General features: G+C 40.4%; 1 protein-coding gene across 1 annotated transcript in view; it reads left to right on the forward strand.

The window, feature by feature from the left end:
- MAST4 (microtubule associated serine/threonine kinase family member 4) overlaps positions 1-17,445 on the forward strand; it is a gene marked incomplete at its 5' end in the record, with an annotated part of 512,560 nt that overhangs the window by 410,126 nt on the left and 84,989 nt on the right. The window contains 1 exon segment of the mRNA XM_081090007.1: positions 4,702-4,833. Within this exon segment, the coding sequence (XP_080946133.1) occupies positions 4,702-4,833 (132 nt within the window).

Raw genomic sequence — 17,445 nt, forward strand, 5'->3', positions numbered from 1 at the left:
GAAGAAAAATATCTTTCATCTATCCTTCCAAGTTCTCCACTGGGAGCCCCATAACCAGAAACAGACTGACAACAGGAACGCATACCAACTTACGTAATGTAAGCTTTACGTAACACGGGAGCCTTCACAAGGAAGTGAAGACCCAAAGAAACAGTTAAACTGAGTGTTTGTATGCTAGGTTTAATGAAGAGTGGAAAGCTTTACAAAAAACGTGATAGGGCAGAGGTAATTTCAGTTAACTGTGATAAACTGAAATTAGCAAGGCCGATTCACATTCCTCTATTTCCCTTATCTTTAGAGATGATAAGGTTTCTTTACTCCAGGCATAGGACAGTACCTTCCACAGGAGGGTTTTATGACTTGCTTTAGGGCAGGTCTTCTTGCACACACCCTTTCTCACATTCCTTCAGCTTGAAATAGTCAGTATGCCAAGATGACGTATTTTGGGGTTACATGTCCTATAGTCTGTCAGAACTAGCCAGCATTTTTTTCCTGCTAAAGTTGAACTAAGATATATATATATATACACACACACACACACACACACACATACATACCTATACATACACATATATATATATACACACATATACATATATACATACACACACATATGTGCTATTACAAACAATGCTGCTACAAGCAGTCTAGAACAGCTGTGGGCAAACTACGGCCCGCGGGCCAGATCCGGCCCGTTTGAAATGAATAAAACTAAAAAAAAAAAAAAGACCGTACCCTTTTATGTAATGATGTTTACTTTGAATTTATATTAGTTCACACAAACACTCCATCCATGCTTTTGTTCCGGCCCTCCTGTCCAGTTTAAGAACCCATTGTGGCCCTCGAGTCAAAAAGTTTGCCCACCCCTGAGCTAGAACATGCCTCCTCTTGTATGTGTGCATTGTGTTCTCTAAAGTTATACCTGTTGGCGGCATATATAATTATTTCTTTCATCCAGAACCATTGTAGGACAATAAAGATTCAAGAGATGAGGCCCTTGGGCTCAGGTACTAATTATAAGGAAGATAGAGCCATATTACAAAAACTTCAATGAAAACTGCTGTATGTTTAAAGTTCTATCCAAGATGGTACAAAGAAGAGAAGGGTTAATTCCAATCAGGAAAGTCCGGGAGAGTTTGAAGGAACTACTTGCTTAAGATGTTGAAAGATGAGTAAGACTTTGACAGGAAAAAACGGGAATTCCCAGTGTGTGGCTAGAGCTGGGGAGGTGTATGCTTGATTGTAACAGAAGATAAAGGTGGAAAGAGAAACGAAAGGCAGAGAGGAGAAGGAATTTTGACCTTGAATGCCTTTCAAGGATTTTGAGGAAGATCCGTGTTTTAGGAAGATGTCTTCAGGATTGTGAAGAATGAGGGGTTGACAGTATGAGCACTTCCTCTATTATACTATTGTGAAAACTCTGACTTCACACTGAGGGGCTTTCAGATGATGATTTCACATTTGAAAGCAGGGCTGTGACTCTTCCTCAGAAGTCCTTTTGCTTGGGCAGGCGGTACTCAACCTGAGAGTGGGTGTTATCCATGAGGTATTTGGGGAGAAGGGGGAGATAGAGGTAGCTGCCTCGGTGGAGTAACATTTTGTTTTATTCATAGTAACAAATAAAAGATGGTAAAGTAGAAAAGGTAAAATTGTGGTACTGTAGCAAGACCGCTAAAGTTCAGAAATGCCACTCGCGGGTAAAACTGGAGAGAATCGTAGGAAAGCATGCTCTAGGCTGCTCATAGCAGTGTTCTATGTAATAGCTGACCATTCGAAGCAACCTAAACATTTATCAGTTGGAAAATGGAGAAATAAATTGTGGCATAGTCATCCACAGAACACTGTGCACATAGCAGAAAATGAACTAGCCCTGCACATCTCCACATGCGTGAAACTCGAAGGTAGTATTGGGCAACAAAAGCAAGGTACAAAAAGATATTATTTAAACCATTCATATAAGGCTAACATGATGCTACAAAGAATATTTTGTTTAGGGATACACACATACACATAAATATGTATGTTTATGTGCATATATGTTTATAGTAAGAGTATAAAGGAAAACAGTAATTTTAAAGGCCAATTTCATGAGAGCTGTGAGGGGGCTTTAATCGGGGAGAATGATAGCAGTTGGTAATATTGTGTTTCCAGAGCTGTGTGATGAATACACAGCTATAATGTTACCATTTATACTTTGGAGACTTATGTTATATCATCGTTATAAAATCAAAAGCTGACAGAGGGGCAAGCAAGGCCACATACCTTAGTGGAGGCTGAAATTCTTTTTTTCATCTTTATATTCCTCCATCACAGGGCCTGATGGTATATACTAGGTGCTGAGTAAATGATGAAGTCTATTTGTTACATATAATTCGATAGTGATTAAAATAAATTAACCTTACTCCTCTTTATAGTGTTCTGTAGTAATTGTGCCACACTTTATGTGCCTTTTGATTATTCTTTATTACTGTGATTGTCTTCAATTCTCATACTGAGATTAGAGAAAATGTGGTTAAGACTTTAATGATCCTCTTAATTCTTTTCTGTATGTAGACTTGGGTTGAATTCCTTCCCCTTCAAACATCATTTTAGGATTTAATCAGAGGAGTGGGAAGAGAGGAGCCTTTCTTTCAGGTTCTGAGAGTACTTTTCCTTATGTTACAGAGCCCACAGGTTGTTATTCACCCAGAAGCTGTAGAAGTCTGTCAGACTTTTTGTGAGAAATGGCATTCATCACAGTCTGGTAGATTGCTATTTCTGTATAAAAAGAAGAAAATGTAAATTAAGGAAAGGACCATTCTCATGCCTTGATATGTGAAATGCCTCCCCACTCACCATGCCTCTTAGCTCTGACTGCCCATTGCTATCTTCTCTGTCGTGTATGTGATACACAGAAATGCCAGGGTTCCTAGAAGTCTCCAGGAAAACAAGAGGAAGGAAAACTGCCTTCTCTCAATGCTTATGCACCCAAAATATAGAGTTATGCTTTCTATTTTTCTTAGTTAGAGATAATATGTCAGGCCACTCATTGCTGACACATGACTTTACGCCCATCACGTGACTCAGTGGAGATGAGAACTTTATTTGTGTCCTGAGGAAAAGGAATACTGGCACAGTGTTCTGCAGCTTATCTCCACACACAAAGCAGTGCTTGTTGAAAGCCAGGGATTCCTCAAAGAACGATGAACAGGATAGTCCCATTTTAATAAAAAAGGGAAGGTTGAATATCCTAGGCTCCTATTTCCAGGAAGATTCTAAGCATGAAATTTAATCCAGAAGCCCCAAAGAAAAGACTGGTGTGCCTCTCCTACAATGAAAATTTCTGCGTAATAAACAAAATCAAAAGAAAAATTGTGAAATGCCTCATGCTTATAACTGACCAACATCGGATTGCCTTAATATAGAAAGAGCTTGTGTAAATTAATGTGAAAACTGATGAGTGCACCAAGAGAAAAATGAGCAAAAGATGTAAATGGCATGCCACAGGAAAAAAAATGAACAACAAAAACGTGTGAAATGTTCACTCATCGTAATCCCAAGAGAAATGTGAACCAGGATAATGAGATATTATGGTTCATCTAGCATATTGTCAAAAAAAGGTTAAAAATTGGTAGAATCCAACAAGAGCAAAGTTGTGGTGAAGCAGTTCCTCTCATATACTATCGCATTCATCATTGAGGTACTCCTGTGGAGGGGTTTTGCAGACGAAATTAAAAGTCCCAAGTCAGATAATCTTTTATACAGAGATTATTTGGGTGGGCCTGGCCCAACCGTATGAGCCCTTTAAAAGAAAGCATTTTCTCTGGTTAGGGCAGAGCAGTTAGAGATAGATGTGAGCCTGAGGCTGATTGGATGTGGCAATTGTGGACTTGGAGTTAGGAGAGGGCAGAGTCCAGAAGCGGGCAGCAAGCAGCCTTAGGCTGACAGCCAGGATGAAATGGAGACCTCAGTCCTGTCATCTCAGTGATCTGACTCTCCACAACCTGTATGACCTGGGAAGTGGATTCTTTCCCAGCCTCCAGATAAGAGCCCAGCCCTGCTGACACTGTGATTGTGGCCACATGATACCCTGAGAAGGAAAACTGGATGAGGGTTCCTAGGGAACTGGGAGCTGGTGGTTTTCTACCTTTCTTTGATTTTGGCTTTATGATCCATTGAGAGCCTTCTGAGCTCAAACAAGTGAAGCCTACCCAAGATTAATAAATAGGTTATCATTTTTTAAGCCATTAAATGTTTGTTAATTTATTACATAGCAATAGAAAACTAATATAGGTATTGTTTTGTTTATTGGTTTTATTTTTAGAGTCCTATTTTATTGCAAAGTCACTATATGCTTAGTTCATTACTTTCCTGTTCCCCACAGATAAGCATTTCTAAGTTGCTCCTTTCTCCTTCCAAAAATTTTTATGAATATGTGTAAATATATTTTCTTGAATAACCAAGGTACAGGGATCTTCAGGAGACCATTTTAAAATTCTGCCGACCACACTATTACTTCCATATTGTATTGGATTCTAATGGTAAAAGTATGAGCTCTAAAAGTAATTATGCTTATAGAGGGTGATCCACAGGCTAGATGTAGATAAATAACCGAGACCTACTGATGCTAGGCTTTTAAAGTCCTAAGAGCAAATATTGCCCTATTGGCCAAAATACCTAACCTTTTGTGTCTTCAAAAATTGTTTTACTGTGAATTTGCAGGTGATTACGTAGATTCATTTGTAAGAGGATTTTTGGAAGAAAAGATGGAAAGAAGTATCAATTTCCTATTGGACACCTCTGGAAATTACTCAAGACAGGAAATACCTTTAAAAAGTTCACATAACCTAGTAGGTTAGTATCTAGTATATATATCATTAGTCATCACTGTACTTGCTGCTTCTCTGTTCACCAAGCCCCTCTTCGAAGATGTAACTGACCTAAAATTGACATTTCTATCAATAGTGCAGCACAAGGGTTTCCTTTTCTCTAACCCTTACCAGTACTGATTATTTCTTGTGTCCTTGATAATAGCCATTGTAACAGGTATGACGTAAATTCTTTTTTTAAAATATATTTTATTGATTTTAGAGAGGAAGAGAGAGGGAGAGAGAGATAAAAATATCGATGATGAGAGAGAATCATTGATTGGCTGCCTCCTGCATGCCCGTGACTAGGGATCAAGCCTGTATCCCGGGCATGTGCCGTTGGCCGGAATCAAACCTGGGACCATTCAGTCCGCAGGCTGACGCTCTATCCATTGAGCCAAACCAGCTAGGGCTGAGGTAAATTCTTAGTATGTTTAATGTGCTTGTTTATTAATCTTTTGTAATGTCACTAATATCTTTTTGTAATACGCTGTTTGACTTTTTAAAATTAATTTAACTTTTAAATTATTTTTATTTTTTTAATTACAGTTGACATACACTATTATATTAGTTTTAGGTGTACACCCCAGTGGTTAGATGTTGCATAACTTAACTAAGTGATCATCCCAATAAATGTCCTATAAATCTGACATCACACATAGTTACTAGAATATTGTTGACTATATTCCCTATACTGTACTTTACATCCCCATGACTGTTCTGTAACTACCAGTTTGTACTTCTTAATCCCTTCACCTTTTCACCCATCCCCCAAACCCCTTCCCTTCTGACAAAATGTTCTCTCCATCTGAGCCTGTTTCTGCTCTGCTTATTTGCTTGTTTTATTTTTTAGATTCAATCGTTGATAAATATGTATTTATTGCCATTTTGTTGTTCAAATTTTTTTTATCTTTTTTTATTCTTCTTAAAGAAAAGCCTCTAACTTTTCATTTAATACTGGTTTGGTGGTGATGAACTCCTTTAGCTTTTTCTTGTTATTTTACTTTTTGATTAATGTAATATTTTTCTTTCATTCTTTTGTGGCACAGTTTGTCAGTATTTTTCTTTCTGATTTCTTCCGTTTTTGTTGTCATTGTGTCTAGCTGTAGAGTTTCATTTTATGGACGAGGCTGGGCTTGCTCTGAGCATCACCTGTTCTGACCTCGCTGCTTCCCTGCCCTCTTTGCTTAATAAGTTTGGTATCAGTGAAGCATTTCCTTACTCATACTCCTTAATATGTCATATGGGGTGGTGTTTTTTTCCAAGCAGTGACCAAGGTTTTCACTACAAGATTTTTCCTGAATCGTGCCTTCAAAGGTGAGACAATAGCAATAAAAAAAAAAAAAAGGCATCAAAACAGTTTCTCTCTACGCCCTAGACAACTAGGGGAGGTTATGCACTTACGCATTTCTGCTCAGATGTTTGCAGTACCATTAGGTTCACATGCCACACGCAGAGGGCAAGCTGTTACTCATGACTTTTAGTTTGCTGGTGGGAACAGCTTGGTCAATAGAGATGAATGATCTTCAGGTATCAGTGGAAGATTTCTCCTTGGCTAAGGTGAGACTGGGGACAGAGCCTTGAATGTAATAGTGCCTTTGTTTTATCTATTTTGTGACTTTCATTCAAAAGCTATTAGCAGGTTTTTCATGCTTGAAATATTATTTGCAAAACTGTTTAAATCTGCTTTGGAGATCTTTAACAAAAGTGTTCATTCAGCAAGGCAGTCACCTCCTTTGGCCAAGTAGACATGATGGTCGAAGACAAATGTATTCCTAGCTTCCTTCTATTTGGGTAATAGAACAAGGCTAATTGTGTGCCCATGGAGTCATGGCAAATTGATTGTTAGCTCTAGTAGGAATTAAGTGTCCTGATGCCCCATACAACCACTCTTTCTTTAAAAAGATAGAAACATCTTTTTCTACTCAAGAAAAAAGACATGGTCACTCATTGGCATTTTTTTTCTAATTATAAGCAGATTACAACAAAATCAACTTAACCGTATAAAACTTGTGTTCAGTTCAGAGCACCTTGAAGTATTCCTCAGAGGTTTCATTTCATGTAGGTTACAATCAGCAAATCATTTAGTCAGCCCTGGGTGGGACATCACCCGGGACTCATCTGGTTTTATTAAAACCTTCAGAAGGACCGAGACCCAGAGTTTCTTAATCTAGTGTGTGCGCCCAAGTTTTATAATTTTACAATGCAGCTGTTCTGTGATTTCAGTTATTTCATAAATCAGTTTCTGTGAATTATGGAGAATGCCATCTTTTTTATTCCCTGCTGCACACACAGTTTTATATTGTAATCCTTTAGCCTTTGTGTAACTGCCAATTGTTGGCCTGAGCAATGACACATCTTGCCCTTCCTGCTTAAGAAAAAGGATGATAAAATCAGACGGACTGACGTCAGCGTGTTTTCCTCGTTGGGGTATTGCTTTGTGTGGAATCAGTAATGACGGGTATATACCAGAATCATGAATATGTGTTAACTTTTTCATAAAGATCCCTCTGCCCTGTGACTTCCATTCATCATTTTGGTCCTTTGAGAAGACTGCAATGTTTATGTGTAATTTATTCCTAATAATAATTTAATGACTGACATCTTTCATATTCCCCTGCTCTCTAAATGTAGAATTTAACCTGAATGGCCTCTGAGTTAGCTTTTTAGCTTCTCCATTATAAACTGAAGCTTTTGGAAGCTGATGTCTAAATTTAATTTTAAAGCTTCTCTGTGTTAACAAAAGTGGTATTAGTTTGCGGGGTTTTGTTTTGTTTTAGTACATGGGTTTTTCATCCATAAGGAAAGACTCTTTATTCTTTTTTTAAATCAAAATGTTGCAGTTTTTTTTGTGTTTATGCATCAACTATGGATTTGCTTTGATTTGGTTTGATTGCTAAAGTAATAGATATATCATAATTGCGTGTTTTCCAAGTTAGAGTTGACAGTATTTAGTGATACATTGGATGTGGGGTGAGGGAGAGATCATCAAAGGTGGCTTCCAGCCGTCTTGCTGAGAATATGGATGGAGGGCAGAGGCATTTCCCAGGTCGGAGGAAAGGAGAACAGATAAGAGCTGAATGCTTAAGAGTTCATGTTGCTGCATAATGGATTGGAGATACCAGTGAGCTACCTAAGTGACAAACAGTGTTGCTCTATGGGTGTGGAACTGAAGGGGTTGAATCTGTGCTGGTGATACCAGTTTGTTCATAGACAGTGTTTAAAACCCTGGGAAAGGATGAAATCATTGAGAGAAAAGGTTTTGGAGTGAGAAGACAGAACCTGGGGTTGAGTCTAGTGCAAACACTTAGAGGTTCTGGAAGGACAAGTATCCAGCAAGAAACTGAGAAAAAAACGTGAGAGGCGGGAGGGCAAGAGGAGAATCCAAGGGAAGACAGGGCTCCAGGAAGAGCCAGTGGTTATCAAGTTGATAGAGTATGATTTATATTTCATTATTTTTAAAAGATATAAATGACATGTATTATGTCTTCTAAATACCTGATAGTTTATATTATTAACATTGCTCACCTCCCAAAAAAAAAAAAACCCTTCCTTTCTTATCTACTATTAGAAAAATGGGAGATTCCTTTATGTTGAGGATTGCTTTTATTCTAAGATCTATGATAAATGATCACCTGGAAAATAGAAGGTGCATTTAAAATCCTTGCTAAATCTATTCTCTCCTCACCCTCAAGGTTTCAGAGCCTGTTACTCTGAGACTGGACCGCGTTGGGGACTGTCACGTGACTGGTTTTTCTGGTACTGTGGTGCTTCTGCCACCCTCTTGACCAGCGTAGCCCGGGTTAGCTCTGAACTTGAGTTAGTAACCCTCAGCTGTACGTAAACACAGACTACCTGAAGCCCAGTCGCTGGCAAGAGTATGGATTCGGGTCACAGAAAAATGAACTGTTCCACAGAGCTAAAGAACTTGGGGCTTCTGTTCACATGGGGATCAGCCCTCCCGTCTTCATTAAGCGCCCAGTGCCCCTGATAGAAGGTTAAGCATAAGCAAAGTGGCCTTTACCTATTGGGCAACCTGCCAGAGAGGGTTAGCAATCTACATTTCCAGTTTAACTGCATATGCTAAAGAGCATTTTCTTAAATATCACGTATAGCAGTACCATCCCTATCTTCAAACTTACTCTGGCATCATTATAGTATCGGCTTAATGATGCTTTACTGCAAATTCGTGTATTTACTGCAGCAATATGTGAGTGCTTCTTTACAAAAGCCATGCAAATTGCAGGCTTGTCGAGTTCTAAGCTGTTATGTTAGGAGTACCAGTGGGTGAATTACAGAGCTTGTCCTGAGATGCTGGGTGTGCGTGCACTGTGGTAACCCTCACCAGTTCAGAGGGCTCAGCTACAGGGAAGAGCTACCATACACACCTCTGCTTTGGAGTTGCGAACCCAGTTGGTTTCCTTGGACTAGGGAAGAGAGAGGTGGAGAAAATGTAGAAGAGTGTACGTACAAGAAAAGTCATAGAGTTTAGGAAGAAAAGATGAGATTTGCTTTAAAAAAATCTGTATTATTTTAGGTTTCTAAAAATTGTATTTCAAACCCTTTTTTTCTATTTATAAAAGCTGTGCATATTTATTGTAGGTAATTTGGAAAATGAAAGAAAATATAAAAATCATCTATATTTCTTTCCATCAGAGCTAACTACTTAACATTTGGATTTTTTGTCTAAATGTGTACTTTTTATATATTGACATTTTTATAATATCTATTACATTTGTGTATACTACATAAATTTGTGCATGTAAACATAAATTAATATGTAAACATACATCTGTGTGTATATGTGTAAGTATGGGATCATAGATATAATTTTCTCTAGATCATTTTCTTTCTATATTATTTTGAGATTTTTACATATCATTAAATGTCTTTTCCCCCACAATGCTTGGTTTTAATGAGTACAAGATATTCCAGCTCATGAATGTGTGATAGTTACCTTCCCCTAATGAATATTTTGGCTGCTTCCAGTTTTTTATTCTTATAAGTAATGTTGTAGTGAATAGTATTATACAAAATTCTTTGTGACCAGCACTGATTAGTTTCTGAGTTTAATCTGGGAAGTTATTCATTAAAGGGCTGGCCTTCTATTGTCTTGTATTTGTATTGTTGGCCGTCCATTGTTGTCTGACTTCCATTTTTGCGGCCCTAAGAGTCAGAGATTGGGTCCACAGGAAATGCTCCTTAATGCTTGCTGCACATGACATTTAATAAGCATCAAGAATGTGTTGTGAAGGCACCAAAATATCTTGATGTGTATCTCAGTGCATCTCAAGTGTGTTCTCTCCGGGTGAAACAATAGTTAGTCCCATTAAACTTCCAGGAGCTCTGTGCCCAGTGACATGGTGGCCTGGCGAGTCGGTGAGGTAGATGAGGAAGGGACTATTAGAGGAAGCTGGAGAGCTGCTCACTTCACACTGTGTGCCTGCTTTCCCAGGCATGGAGCGCTAGACCCTTATGTAGAAAGCTCCAGCTACTGTGTAACTCCAGCATCCTGTCACCGAGCCCTGTTAATTCTGAGATCTCTCACAGCTGGTCGAGTACTAAATGGTGTATGTAATAAACACTGGGCCTCAGGGTCAGGGTCAGGGTCAGGGTCAGGGTCAGGGTCTGGGTTTTGCTCACCTCTGCCAGGTATCAGCGGTGCTCCTTTGAGCAGATCATTTCCTAGGTCTCAACCTTCTTTTCTCTAAAGTGGAAATAGTAGAACTGGCCCTTGCAGTCTCAAATGAAGGATTACATGTGACAATATTTGCAATATTATAAAGTGCCAAGCGGTGTGAGGTTTTAAGAAACGACTAAAGTATTATTATAACCAATCTGAATTCATGATGTGGTTCAAATGATAGGATACCATAGTGTGTAAATTCAAAGCAAATTCAAACATGGGCTTGTTAGAGTCTCCAGGTGGATAGGACAGTGGGATGTGGCATCCTTGTGACCGTCTGCTGGGACACACTTGGGGGAGCCTGTGGTATTTCATTTTGGTACACCGGCCTTTCAGGTCCCTCAGCTGGTGCACGTCCTCTGGCTTAGAGCTGATGTGGGAAATGAACAGCATTTTATAATAAGTCAACCCCAGTGGGTCAGACCACAACAGTTCCAGGAGTGCTGCCTCAGGGATAGGGAGTAGGGGGGGTGATTTGAGAGTGGGTTCACAGCCTCCCCAAGTCCACCTTTGCTTCAGCCAGAGAACATCAGCCTTTGTCACAGTTTGGGCTGAAGAGTAATTTTTTGCTTGAGTTGAAGATAAAGATCAGGACTAGGTCTGGAACCCTGCTCACTGCCTCTTGCCTCCTTCCCAGCGAGACCCTGGGGTCTGGCCCTGAAGGTGCTCTCTGGAGGGATCAGGAAAGATCTGGGATGTCCCCAGAGTGAGCTATGATTCACTCTTCACTCTGGGGCCCGAACACGGTGTCTGGATTAATGCTTTTCATGCATGTTTCTTCTGTCCCACTCTGTCAAAGAACGTGGGCCCCCACCTGAAGAGGGGGTGGGGGAGAGGTTACTTTTCCAAAAAGAGGCACATAGATTTATAGGTATTTAGTTGTTACAGTCACCATTTGCAATATTGATGTGTTTTAAGGATAGAGAATATTAGGAGTTTAAAATTCTGGAGTTAACACCATACACAAAATTAAGACACTAATAAATGAGAAAATATCTGCAATAAATATAATGGGCAGATGTTTACTATTATCTATATACTGGAGGCCTGGTGCACAGATTTGTGCACTGGTGGGGTCCCTCAGCCTGGCCTGCGGGGATCAGGCTGATACTGGCTCTCCGACATCTCCTGAGGGATCCCGGATTGCAAGAGGGCACAGGCCAGACCAAGGGACCCCACTGGTGCATGATCGGGGCCGAGGAGGGACCGCAGGAGGGCTTCAGGGCATGTCCAGCCCATCTCTCCCAGTCCCGATCGGTTGGACCCCAGCAGCAAGCTAACCTACGGGTCAGAGCATCTGCCCCCTGGTGGTCAGTGTGCATCATCATAACTGGTCAAACGGTTGGACACTTAGCATATTAGGCTTTTATTATATAGGATTGCCAGTGCGCGTCATACGTACTGGAGGGATGGATGGTCACTTAGCCTTTTATATATATAGACTAGAGGCCTGATGCATGAAAATCCATGCAAGAGTAGGCCTTCCTTCCCCCGGCTGCAGGCACCGGTTTCCCTCTGGAACCCGGGTTTCCCTCCTCCAGCCGCCCGCAGGCACCCGGGACCTGGGCTGGCTTCCCTTGGGCCACCCACAGGCACCCAGGACCCAGGCTGGCTTCCCTCTGGCCCCAGCTTCATCAGGAAGGATGTCTGGTCTAATTAGCATATTACTCTTTTATTATTATAGATATAAACGGCTAATATGCAAAGTGTCCCCTTGGGAGTTCATTCGGGAGTTCGATCATTCGCTATAATGTGCACTGACCCCCAGGAGGTGGCACGGAACAAAGGAAGGCCCCAGCTGGCAGCCGGCAACCAGGGAAGGAAGGCCCCGGCTAGCAGCCGGAAGGCCCTGATCGACCCTGATCACCGGCCTAGGGACCCTACCCGTCCATGAATTTCATGCACCATGCCTCTAGTGAAATTATAAAGAGATCTTTTAAATGGATGTAAGAAAAAATTCTAATGCCTCATTGAATAAACAGGCAAAGGACAAGAACTGGCAGCTCACCAACAGAAGTAGAAATGACCAGTAAACAAGTGAAAAGTTTAATCTCTCACTGAGCAAATAAATGCAAATCACAATAATGAAATGCCATTTTCACCTGATTTGCAAATATTAAAAAGCACACCTGGCAATAAATATTTTTGGTGCTGGTATAGTGAAATGGGTATTCTCAGTACATTATTTTAAGTTGACAATCTTTTTAGTAGGCACAGTGATAGTTTATGTCAAGAAACCTAAAAATAGTTCATATCACTTGAACTATTACTTGAACTTTATGGAATATAATTAAAGGAAATGATAACAAAAGTACTCAGAAGTATATTTCAGGTTGTTAAATGCAGCATTATTTGGAATAGTACAAAATTGGAAATAGCCTAAACTTTAAATAGAAAGAAGGGTGACTGTTGAATTGTGATCCATCTGTATAATGAGTAATTTGTAGCCGTTAAAATATCATCACAGTAAAAAATATTTAATGGCATAGGAAAATTATAATTACAATGTAACTATGAAGAGCAGGATACAAAAATGAATATGGTTTATGATCCTATTTAAAAGTATGCTTTGCATATACACATACACACTATCAAAAACAGACGGGAGAAACCACAGTATTACATTAGTAGGATTACCAATTTCACTGTTAAAACTTAATCTATTTTCCAAGTCCTTTATGTGTTACCTTTAGAATTAGGTTTTGAAGTTATTTCCAAAGTGAGCAGTTCTTTTTCTATGGATTTTAAACATTACACCCGCAAAATCCCAGGTGCACATTGCTCCCCCCTCTCCATCTGCCTCAGTTTAAAGCAGTTAAACAGCTTCATGTTTAGCATTTTCCAATATCGGTCACAGTACTAAAGTTAGCCCTCAGTCTAATTCATCCTTGGCCAGCCCCCGGTGGTGGTGGGCATATGCCACCACCTTCTACCTGCCACCACCTAGGAAGGCCTAAGTCTGCCAGGGGGAGTGTGGGGTCTGGGTGAGACTGGAGTGTTGTGACATAGATTGCTGAATAACAATCTTTTTTCTTTTTGTTCTGAATAATTGTGGTTGGAAAACATTATTCAAATTACTAAGCCATTTAGTAGAATGTTTTTGGTAAAAAAATAAAATAAAAGATGCTAGTTAAAAATGCCCTAAGACTCCAAGTTGTACCTCTATCCTGTAGGGGAAACATCAAATATTTGTTTTGCTGTGGCTTCATATCATAAACTGTAAAAACTAAGCCCTCACCGAGCCATTATCTAGTCCATTTTCCACCTGATAGCACATTTTTAATGTTAGGTTTTTAGATCATTCTATGAAATGATTAGCTGTTATAACACTTGCAGTTTCTTACCTTTACAATTACAATTTGATTAAATGGATAACCGAATGTAGATGTGGTTATCCATTATCTTTACGTTGTATCTCGGTCAAACAGCCAGCTATTCCTACTCCAGCCCCTGGGAAACCAGCTCAGGTCCACCCTTGGCTGAGACTTGCTGAGGAGGACTAAGGCGAGACGCTGCCCGCTGCCCGGCTCCACTGACGCCGTGGTCCTGGCCGGCCCAGCCCAGTGACTTCCTTGTGTTCAGCCTGAGCACCCCGCAGCATTTGGTGCCGGGAAGCATTTCCTGCTTCCTGGAAATTGCTCTTCCCTGGCTCCCTGTGACACTTCCTTCTGTGTGTCCATCCTCCTTGTGGGCTCCTTTCTGTTTCCTGCCCGTTTTAACTACTGGCATCCCTCTGTTTACACCCTTTACTCGTGACCAGCACTCTCTGCCCAAGGTCTGCTTCGCGCACGTGCTGGAGTCCACAGCTTTCCCTTCGACCTGGACATCCTCCTGAGCACGCCGATGCTGTTTACTGGACTCTTTCCGTCTGAGGATGCCCCAGCAGCACCTGTTGCCAACGCCGCGTTTGTCACCACCAGCGGTCTGTTAGAAGACAAACGCAGCAACTCAGTACAGTTACCCGCTGCTCCCCGAGCTGGCAACTCGGCCTCATATTCTGATACGCCCTCCCTGTTAACCCTTTGCGGTCGTATTAAATTTGGACATGGGTGTCGTACTGGTCGGAATTAATTTCCATTGACAGAGCAGTGATACATAACATGCAAGATTATGAAGGATAAACAAGATTTATTAATTCTTTTTTGGAACTACGTCACTACTAGTAGAATCACTACAAACGTTATCACTTTCTATGTCAGAGTCAGTATTCAAGGTGCCAAAATAAAACTCTTCATCGTTACTTTCAGATTCGCAGTACACTTCTTTCGGTAACTTGCTTTTTGCCATTTTGGAATATTATTTTGAAATATCTTAACAAGCGAGAATGCCTAATTACAGTTAAACGTAATTTGTAAAGCTTTATTTGAAATTCTGCGAAGTATCTCCGAAGCTTGTCGATTTCTTCACTCTCTAAAGGCGACTGACTCGCCACGGTGTTTTGCATGGCGAGTGTGGAACGACTACGTTTGTTTATATTGAGTTTCGATATCTCCGATTTGTCGGGGCAATGTTTTGGTTCGTGATAAGGTCGCTTAGACACTTAAGAGCTTTCAGAGAAATTATGAACTGATACATGAATGAATAGAGTTAAGATTCGTACGGTTCCTTGCTGTGGTGGCTGAGAGCAGACATACGACCGGAAGGGTAAAAAAGCCTTGGTGGCTGAGAGTAGATAAACGACCACAAAGGGTTAAGTCTGACTTTGCCTCTGATGCATTTCTGCACCTGGCTCCTCTCCCCAGCCCTGGCTCGGGACTTCTGTAGTAGAATGAGATGGGGCTCTCTCTCTGTGCCTCCTCTCCTTGCCTGTGACACTTCCATCAAATCCCTCATATTATTGAAGCTATTTTTTTAAAAGACATGCACTTAATTATGTCTTTTAACTAAAGAAACACATCCCGTGGGTTGCCTTGATATACATGAGTGTGGTGGTTCCCAGAGTGCGGTCACCAGACCCCCTGCAGCAGCAGCAGGAGACCCAGTTGGAAATACAAACTCTCGGGCTCCAACCCAGACCTACTGATTAAGTCACTTTTGGGGGTGCCCAGGAATCCATGGCCTAACAAATCCTCAAGGTGATTCTGATCCACTCTACAGTTGAAGAACCTACTACGGGTTCTAAAGCATGGCTGTGCATTAGAATCACCAGTGGAACTTAAAAAACACACACACACAAAAAAAAAACTCAGGCCTCAGACCAATTAAATCAGAAACGTCAAGTGTCTGGCCTGGCATCAGTATATAGCTTTCTAAAAGCTCCCCAGGGGATTCTGATACATAGGAAAGTTAGAGAACAACTTAATCGGTAAAATTCACTTTCTCAGCGGAATCTGAAGCATTCTTTCTCAGACTTGAATGCACATGGGAATCACCTGTGAAGCTTCACAAATGACTGACGCCTGCCCCCCACCACACCCCATTCTGATTTCCTTGGACTGGAGTGTGACTTGGCCATCGGGTTTTGTTTTATGTTCCCCAGACTATTATGTTATAAAGTGAAGCCAAAATTAAGAATCACCATCCTAAAGCTCAAATTCTGAAACTATAGTGTGCCTAAGAATCACCTGGTATATTTGATAAAAATAGAGACCTCAGGGTTCCACCCAGGTGATGACTCACCTGGAATACTGCCCTAAAGGTTATTTCCAAGGGGTCCTCAGACTTTTCTAGTTTGAGTTTTTTGTGTGTTTTTTTTTAAGAGAGAAAGAATGGGAAGGATGGAGGTAGAGAGAGGGGGTGGGGGAAAGAGGTTGGTTGCACATGCCCCTATCAGGGCCAGGGATCGAACCTGCAATCCTGGTATGTGCCCTTGACCAGGAATCCAGCCTGTGACCTTTGGTATGTGGGCCAGTGTTCCAACTACTGAGCCACACTGGCCAGAGTTCTAGTCTGTTCTTTATCTTCTATGCTCTCCACAAATCACTGCCCTGCCCTAATTGCATCAAATTAGTTCCTTAAATATTTGGAGAAAATGTGGATTATTCAAGCCGATAAACGGTCTTGAATCAATCGATTAGCAATTTGGAAAAAAAGTAGACTGCTATTTTACTGCTTACACCCAAAAAGTTTCACATAGTTAAAAAAAACTTAATTAAGAAAAGAACCCATAAAAGTACTATAAAAGTACGGTTGCTTTTAAAAAATAATTTGGAAGTAAAGAAACACAATAAAGGAAGACCACCAGGAGGCTCGGAAATGTTATAATTTCTTCTTACAAAACTATCGAAATTATGGTCAATATGAATGTCCCTATATACAAAAATGCTAAAAAAAAAAAATAATGGAAAGAGCAAAATTCAGACAATTTTCTAACTGTTGGCCAGAGTTTCTATATCAGAATATCTTTATCTTCCATATTCTTTATGTTTCAAAGCTCCAATTATACCTAATTTTTTATTCAGAGAGCCTTAAAGACCCTGTCTTGCTTTTTGAGAGAGTAATTACAACTTTTTTACACTGCCTGAATACACCCCGACATCTCTGAAGGGTTCAACACATTGTAATTAATAACTGTGGCTCCTTAAGGTAGTAATTCTCTAAAGGTTGATATTTGCACATACCGAATCTCAGAGAAGCTTGTTCTCAGGGTTGAAACAAGCTTCCTTCACCCCATCCATCAATTACTTAGGATCCCGCGCTAAAAATATTATGGACACATGTATAGAACTAAATAGAATAAGTCCTCAAATGGACAGGTCCCTGTCATGATTGAGGGCAAGTCATTTTCTGCAATGTGGAATGACTAGAATAGTTAGAGGGATCTCATGTTTGCTTCTAATAATCACTTGTTAAATTGAAACCCCATGCTCTGATTTTAACTGTCATAATAATTTTAAATGTTTTACTATTACATGGACCAAGTAATAGGCATTCTGCCTATGAAAAAAAATGAAAGCATGAGATGTGCAGTTT

This window comes from Myotis nattereri, assembly GCF_964212035.1.
Source record: "Myotis nattereri genome assembly, chromosome: 4".
Lineage (NCBI taxonomy): Eukaryota > Metazoa > Chordata > Mammalia > Chiroptera > Vespertilionidae > Myotis > Myotis nattereri.